The 8,533-nt window shown below is 39.5% G+C and overlaps 2 protein-coding genes across 2 annotated transcripts; one reads left to right on the top strand and one right to left on the bottom strand.

The window, feature by feature from the left end:
• Window positions 1–2,416: 2,416 nt before the first annotated feature.
• LOC117630338 lies at window positions 2,417–3,256 on the bottom strand. The gene has a single exon (XM_034363075.1). The coding sequence runs from the start codon at window positions 3,254–3,256 to the stop codon at window positions 2,417–2,419; it is 840 nt and encodes a 279-aa protein (XP_034218966.1).
• Window positions 3,257–5,767: 2,511 nt separating this feature from the next.
• On the top strand, window positions 5,768–7,084 carry LOC117630337 (putative glycine-rich cell wall structural protein 1). The gene is made up of 4 exons (XM_034363074.1): window positions 5,768–5,977; window positions 6,069–6,130; window positions 6,626–6,938; window positions 7,028–7,084. Exons 1-4 carry the CDS (start codon window positions 5,768–5,770, stop codon window positions 7,082–7,084), a joined length of 642 nt encoding a protein of 213 aa, XP_034218965.1.
• The last annotated feature ends 1,449 nt before the right edge of the window (window positions 7,085–8,533 follow it).

Below are 8,533 nucleotides of genomic sequence, written 5' to 3'. Positions count from 1 at the left end.
CAAAACTACAAATTGTCCCAAATATATGAGTACGGTAATTTGACAAGTAATTGGCCAATTACAAAAATGGACCATGAAAGTATTTGTAGGTAGCTTCATCCCACCTGACGTTGACAGGTGTGTATTTTCGTATTTAGTCCGACTGTAATGGGCATTTGACAATGCTGTCAGTGACAGAAAGGAGTAATGACAGAAGATTGATTTTGTAATGTAGTCATTGAAAGCAATATAAAACAGACAACTCCTTCTATATAAGAGGGTCTAACCTACTCATTCAATTCCATATATATCATACACCAAAGCTGTACTAAATCTCACCCTATTGTTGGTAACGAAAAGGAAGCTCCAGATTGATTTTGTAACGTTAACTATTTTTCAGGGTGCATGTGTGCGTTATCCCCATTTGAAGTTGAAGATGTCAGACGTAATCCCTCCAAACGAGGTTGTTAGTTACCCAGGAGACCAGCCATGGCATGTCCCTTTCCCATCTCCACTGGGACTCCAAATAACGATCCTACGTCATCCGGAAGTGAGGCAGACAACATTGATCCGCTAAAGAAAATAGCTGAAGTGAAGCATCACCTCCAATATTTGTGTACGGCAACTGATTGGTGGGAAACCAAATGCGATATTCATGGCCAGGTGATGGGCAACTTGACGAACAAGCTGAACAAAGCATTTGCTAGAGAAGTTAAGCAAACAATGAAAGCCGAAAGTCGAAGCGCGAAGTTAGCCTCGTTGGCGTTACAATTGGAAGAAACAAAGAAAGATGCTGTCCAAAAATTCACTGAATCTGAAGAATTTAACCATGATCTGGTTGAATGTTTTAACAATGGGTTCGAGATGTTCCGGGATTATGCTTCCGTCGTGTCACCAGACTACAATTGGAGCGAAATAGATGTTGGTGGTGTGTGGCAGGTGCTGAATAAGGGTGGCTAGGGAATGGCTGATCATATCCTTGTGCATGCAGCGAGGAAGAAGACCAAAGAATTGGATCTATTCATGGACCTGTAAACATGGTGATTTTGTGGAAGGGTTTCTGTAGCTGGGTCAGGGTAAGTACGGGTGGAATCATTTTGTATGTATTTGGTGGCTTTTGTATGAATGTGGTGCCTTGTTTACGCCTTCCTCTTATTCTCACCGTTGAGTGGGAAATTACTTGGTTTGTATACATATGAAGTACTGTAACGTGGAGGTGTGCTTATGAAACGTTTATTGGCCTCATATTAGAAGCATAACGGGTGTATATTGTGTTTGTATTGTATAATTATTGACACATATTGTAATCGTATTGTGCTTATAGTAATGTTATATTGCTGCTTTATGGAAATACACCTCATATTATAGCCTCTACATCTGAGTACTTATAAACAGTGACTCTAGCAATGGTCGTGTATATGGAGGGTTTCGGACAGATCGATGGTTATGACGCGTGGAATATCCATGGAAATATGGGACATGTATTGATACCTTAAGGCAATTGGATACAAACCACGGACACTGTGCCCAACAATATAGAACACTAATAACTGACTTTGTTATTTTGCAAAACAGGTTGGATTGGAAGAGTTATAGGTACCAGAGTCCATAGGCACTAATCACACACAAATGGGGAAGGGTTTGTTCCTCTGTGTGTGTGACTTGAAGTGAATAATTAACTATTTGAAAAGTCCATATCACGATAGTAGTGCAGGATGTTCACCATGTGTACCTGCATGGATAGTTTCCCAAACACTATAGATAGTTTGGTCTATGGCAATCAGAACAATGAGAAATCATGAAGTACAATGACGCTCCCACTAATTGCGTAACATTTGCATTTGAAATACGTTTTATGTACGAGATTACATTTTAGTTAGCCTTCTAGGCCCTTTCATTTGGGACAGAAACCGTTTTCATTACACTACCAAGCCGTGCAACAAAGGTACAATACAATACCAATACGATGGCAACAAAGGTACAATACAATACCAATACGATGGCAACAAAGGTACAATACAATACCAATACGATGCATATAAAGAGAGGACATAACGTTGTGTAGGAAAGGAAACCAAGTGATGCCAACGTGACTACAATCACATTTCACAACACCAAATCGAATACAATTTAAATGAAAATAAAAGGTACATCACAAACGAATAGAAATGCTAATCTGTAAGACACATTGGCCAGTGGAACAGTGTTAAATAACAGCTGGTTTCAATAAAACAGGTGGAACTGTATGTTAACAAATTGCTACTAATAATAGGCTCTCATTGCAAGGAACTTGTTACCTTGTTCCATATGCTTCACATGACCGTTTAATTGACGGACTTCCATCCCTGCAGCATCACCGAACCTATTCATGAACTTCACAGTTGATGACAAGTGAGGTACAAACTGAACAACTGTGCAATATGCGCAATTAGAGACTTCAGTTCTTGAGAGGGACAGATTGTTTGCATGTATTTCGGTAGTGGCCCTTCACACCACACCTTGAGCATTTTTTTTGCCGGGAGTCCTCTCCTTTGGAAGGTACTCTTTGCATTTTGCGACGGCCCGGCATAACCTTACAAACAGGAGGAAGGATTTTGACATTGTTCAAATGTTCGGGAATAACCCATGTGCCTTTAGGTGGTACAGGATAAATAGATTCAGCATATGCAGCTGCCCATGTAGCTCGTGTATAATAAGAAGAGGCAAAGGAGTAGGGGTTCAAATTCAAGTGCCGACATACCGCAATAGCATGCTTGCACGGGAGTTGCTCCAAGTCAAACTTCCTGCACGTACAACTACGGTTTGCCAAGTGCACCAGACCGTTCAAATCACCATCGAGAACATTATACTCAACATCATTGATTTTGACCACATTCATCCTTGACGCAGCGTCTAACCTCTTCCTTAACTTCTGTTCACCCAAATCAGGGCACAATGTAGAATGACATTTCATTGCTAAATCTCGACGTTGACTAAACCAAGTGAGAAGTAAATTTGTGATTTCATCGATCAAGTGTAGGACCGGAAGCATCCTTGCAAAACGAAGAACTGAATTAATGGACTCCACAATATTCGTTGTCATCACATTATAGCGTCGTCCATCACAGTGGGCCCGTGACCACTTCTGAACGCCTGCACGTAGTAGATAATTTCGCACTCGCTCATTGTTTATCATCGAGAAGTGACGATTGAACTCCGCTAGACGATAAGACTTCGCTGCCCTTATAAAATACCCCAATATCGGATCCCGTTGCTTCAAGTGAAATGAGGCTTTCATATTGCCCTTCAAGTGATAAAAGCAAATACCATGGCTTGCCCCAGGAAAAACTCCACGCAACCCATGTTGTATGCTAACATTGCGATCAGATATGACAACAAGATTCGAGCAATCACCAATTGCACAATGTAATTTTCTCAAAAACCACTCCCATGCTGCATCCGTCTCCAAATCTCCAATCCCAAAGGCAACAGGATATATGTTGCGATTTCCTCAAATGCGGTCGCAACAAACAAAACACCTTTATACTTGCACTTCAAATGGGTAGCATCAACAGCAATCACGGGCCGCATTGACGACTTAAATCCTCGTATGCATGCACCAATGGACATAAAAAAATATAAGAAGTGGTCGGCTGCATCAGTCTCAATGTATGTCAAAGTTCCCGGATTTGTACGCTCCAACTCATAACAATAGGAAGGGAGAAGGGAATACGACTCTTCTGCAGACCCTCTCATTGTTTTGAAAGCTAACTCTCGGCTTCTCCAAGCCGTAGAGTAGCTTATGCTGACACCAAATTTTTTTTTCACATCTGTCTTTATATCAGCTGCAGTATAAATGCTGCGCGCATCCTGAAATCTCCATTTAACACAGGCAGACACCAATTCGGCCGTAGCTTGAGGATGGTGACTGCTTACAAACCTCAGATCACATTCATGAAGTGGATCGTATTTAACAACCTTAAACTCATGTAATCCAACTTTATATGCCCGAAGTTTCCAAGGGCAAGGCACCTGCCAACAGCGAACACAAAACCGACGCTTCCCAGATTGGACTGTTCTGAACCGAAAGTGGCCTCTAATTGCTGCTAAACTGATGGTTTTTAAAAGGGCAATCTTATTTGGATAAACTCGGCCAACCTTCAAATTTGCTTCCCAATTTATGCACGAAAGTCCTCCACCATAACCAATATATTCCACACTCTCACCATGCTTCGAATCAACCCGAATTGTATGCATTTCACTCGAACTTGATTGCCGGGGAGGTTCAGATTGCACCTGTCTACACTGCACAGTGGAGGGTTCCGCACCGCTGTCCTCATGAGGATGCACAATTGGTGCAGAGTATGGTTCCTCTTCATTGCTAGGTTGATTGAAATCAGCAACTATGTTTTCACCGCTTTCAAAATGAACTTCTTCAACCCAATCACTCCAATTAAAACCATTCCCACCATTTTCAGTTTCATTGTGCGAAATTGCCACATTTCTTCGTTCCACAACAAAGGTAGCAGGAGCATTGCTACTCTCCACGCTTACAATGCCATTGCACCCTTCAATACCATGCCCTTCGATATTTTTCAAGCTTGCTACTAAAGGGGTTACTTTAGAGGCCATAACATCTGTGTTGTACTTGAGAAAATATTGAACATCATCATTGTCTTCAACCCTTATCTGCTTACTGACAGATGCGGATACAGGAACTGAATACTTCAATGTGACACTATATTTCGTGGGCTCTGCATCCATGATCTTATAAATTCGTTCAACAAGTTCGGAAAACGTTACGTTCCGTGACACTATTATGCCTTTAGCCTCCCCACCTTCATAACTCTCAATGTTATCCTTCTTAACCCAATTTCCATTGTAGCATACCAAAATTCCAACTGTATCCATTTCTGCAAAAAACATAAATAATTACTACACCGATTCATAACACTAAAAAATACAAAATAGATGAATAAAAACATGCACAACAATCATTCCACTACACATATCATCTTCTAAATCCTCAAATCTTCAAAAGTTAATTGTAGCTGCTTCAACAATTAACTTTTATTCCTTTTTGTTTTTTCTCTGATTTAGAAGATGATATGTGTGGGTTCCAAGTTATTAACAAACTAACATACACATACAATGGCAGAAATATGAACCCTCTAACCCTCCAAGTCTTTTGCACAAATGTAAACACCTTCAACAAAAGGATCAGGGAAGCAGAAAGCGTATAATGTAGTACAAGCTGAATTACCAAATTCGAAACCAAAACACACAAACTATACTTCTTACCAAAACAAACCCAGAATGCCAATAAATTCCCCACATTAGCATCTAAATTGAGCCTAACACTAGCCGTATTTACAAATTTGTAGGCCAGACAAAGTTAACCTATGATTTTTTTGTGTGCTGTTATTTTCACCATTATCAAACACATTGCACTACATTATACACGCATTCAGTCAATTTTAAACAAAATTCAACTTCACCAGACAGCTCCCACTGCAGATAATATCACAAACTATGAATTTCAACATATCACAACAAGTGCAAACTGAAAATTTAAGCTTTTATGCCCTCTGTGGTGAAAAGGGGCTGAACGATTTCATAATACACATACACTACCAAACCAATATCACAACTCACATCCGTTCACAACGACACCGGAAGTCGCCACTTTCCCTTCTCTGTGGAATCGCAGCAGTCAGCTCGATCGGGAGGTCAACAATGGACGCCGTGCCTTCCGGCTTCGCTGCGCCCAAACTAGGGTCCCAAGTTTGAGGACATCTGGGTTAGGCCGATGGATGGGTTGCGAACTGGATTGCTCAGTGGGAACATGTCTCGCAACCTGGACTTCCCCCAATTTTTGCCAACCTTCCAACACAGAGGAGAGAGAGTTGAGCTGAGTTCCCTTTCAGAAAAGGCCAATAACGGGTTGATACATGTGCTTTTATATGGAGGGCAGTTTGGTCATTTCACGTCCACAAGTGATTATTTGAGAACACAATTTGTAAGCTGATTATTTCAGAATACCACTTTTAAAAAGTGATTATATCAGCTTATTTCCCTAAAACTTTTGCTAATTGGTGTGTGGTTTATAGATTGTACATGTTGAATGGTTGGGAGATTTAAATTATGTTTTCTCTACTAGTGAAAATTCTGGGTTTGGAGCCATTTTAGGAGAGACTCTGCCAGTTTTCTTGTAGAAGTAAACCCCTAAAGATGTTTTCGAATTAGGGCAAGAAGGGTATTTTATTAATTTGGGACCACACCTGCCATGTGTCGGACAAGCACAGGGTTCGTCACATATTCTAAAGGGGGTTTTGAGGATGGTCCTTTCATCTGGTCTACAAATCAAAGCCCTTTTTCACTAGACCTTGTTGGCGACTATAGAGCTATAATTATACGACTAGATTGAACCCCTCAGTTTGGGATTGTTGTCACTTTTAAAAAAAAGTTGTTTCTGCTATACTTTGAAAATAATTAGCTGTAAAGTAAAGCAGCTCCATGTTTGGTAAACAATATTTTAAAGTGTTTTTAGTACAAAAAACAGTGTCAAAATCGTTTAGTAAATTTTAATATAAAATTATTATAACTGTGAATAATGACTAAAATAGACATGATGTTGAAATGTTATGCACTAATCATGTGGTGGTAGTGGTGGTGGTGATGAAGGTGGTGATGAAAGAGATGGAGGTGAAGGTGGTGAAAGAGGTAGTGGTGGAGGTGGTGGTTATGAAAGTGGAGGTGGTGGTTGTGGTAATGTTGGTGGTGGGGATGGCGGTTGTGGAGGTGAAGGTGGAGGTGGTAGTAGAGATGGAGGAGAAGGTGGTGGTCGCGTGGTGGCGGTGGTGTTAGTTGCAGAGGTAGTGGTGGTGGTGGTGGAAGTGGATAAAGAGGTGATGCTTGTGGTGGTGGGTGGTGGTTGTGGTGGTGGGGGCAGTGGCGGTGGCTGTGGTGGTAGTGGTGAGGTTGGTGAAGTGGTGGTGGTGGAGGTGGAGGTGGTGACATTTTTAAAAATTAATGATGGTATTTTGGGAATTAAAAAAATTCATTGAAGGCTGACTATGCTTCTTTTGAAAGCAGTTTTGAAAAGCACTTTAGAGCCTGCTTTTAAAAGTTACTGTCAAAAGGCAACTGCTTTTAAAATAATCAAAATATTTTATTTTTACCAAACATCTTAAATTGCTAAATTTTAAAATGAAACAGATTTTTGAAAAAAAAAAAAATCCCAAGACATAATCCCCTCTATAAGCTTCCGGAAATACCACCATAGTGTTATTGAACAAATCTGTATGGATAGGAGGATGAACCACTTTATACGGTCGCAACTCTATTGCCACCGGTCTCCAATGCCTAATAAATTTCAGAACTTTTTTTTTTTCCTTAAAAAAAGAAAGACAGAGACAAATTTCGTAATATTTATATTTTCCTTTTTTTAATGCATCAATTGCTTTTCTGACAAAGCGTCAAATTTAAAACCCCACCTCCCTTATCATTCAACAACTGCTTACTGCTGAAATTGATAGTAAAAGCTGGCAGTAGTATTGTTAGCCATAAAGACCCGTATTTAAGTTTTAGCTGCTACTCTGCCCCACTCCAATCCTTCCCTTCCGGTGGATCGTCCGATGCCATTTATTTCATGCACAATGCAGCTGCAGTGACCATTTCATTATCCCACCTACTGATGGAAATATTTTTGCTCGTTACTTTAATTTAAAATATATTTTTATTATTTTTTTAACATTTGACACATATTTATAAGTATAATTGTAATTGAATTTTTATTTTATATTTGTGGAATTATAGTTATGTCCATAAATATCTGTCAAGTGTTAAGAAGAATTATTATAGTACACATTAAATTAAAAATAATGAACAAAATTATTCTCGTCTGCCTATATATAATAGGGAGCATTTTTGCTCACCACTTTTAACTCAATGTGTATCCTCACAATCCTCCTAAAAACTTAACAAATGTCTATAACTATAACCATAATTAACTCTCTATTTTCTAATTTTTAAAAATATTTGAAAACAAAAAAAAAGAGTCTAATAATAATGAAATAAAATTTTAAAAAAATTCTCTCTCTCTCTCTCTCTCTCTCTCTCTCTCTCTCTCTCTCTCTCTCATTGCCAACCCACCCCTACTCTTGAGACTCTATTCTCTATAGCCACCGCCCTTATGTTAGCCACCATTCCCTGCTGCAACTCCAGACACCATTCCCTCCCTCAACTCCACAATTTCCTTCTTTACACGCATTGGATTGCCAATTAAATTAATAAAAAAATGCTTATTATCACAAAACGTCCCTAAGGTTTACGAAACTATCAGATTGCATCCTTAATGTTTGTTTTTTTTTTGTGTTACTCGTGGTCCTCAAAGTTAGTATGTGCAATCATAAATGGTCTCTGCCGTTAGGTTCTGTCAAAAACACCGTTAGTGTGCTGACGTGGCATATATATATATATAGTCCCGATCTCTTGGACCACAGGAGTCCAAGAGATTGTGGTCACCCACCGTTGGATATTAATCCAATGGTTCAAAAAGATATATATAAATGCA

The sequence above is a fragment of the Prunus dulcis genome, chromosome 6 (genome assembly GCF_902201215.1).
Source record: "Prunus dulcis chromosome 6, ALMONDv2, whole genome shotgun sequence".
Classification (NCBI taxonomy): Eukaryota; Viridiplantae; Streptophyta; class Magnoliopsida; order Rosales; family Rosaceae; genus Prunus; species Prunus dulcis.
Note: the sequence above shows the minus strand (reverse complement) of the source record. Positions and strands in the feature narration are given on the sequence as shown.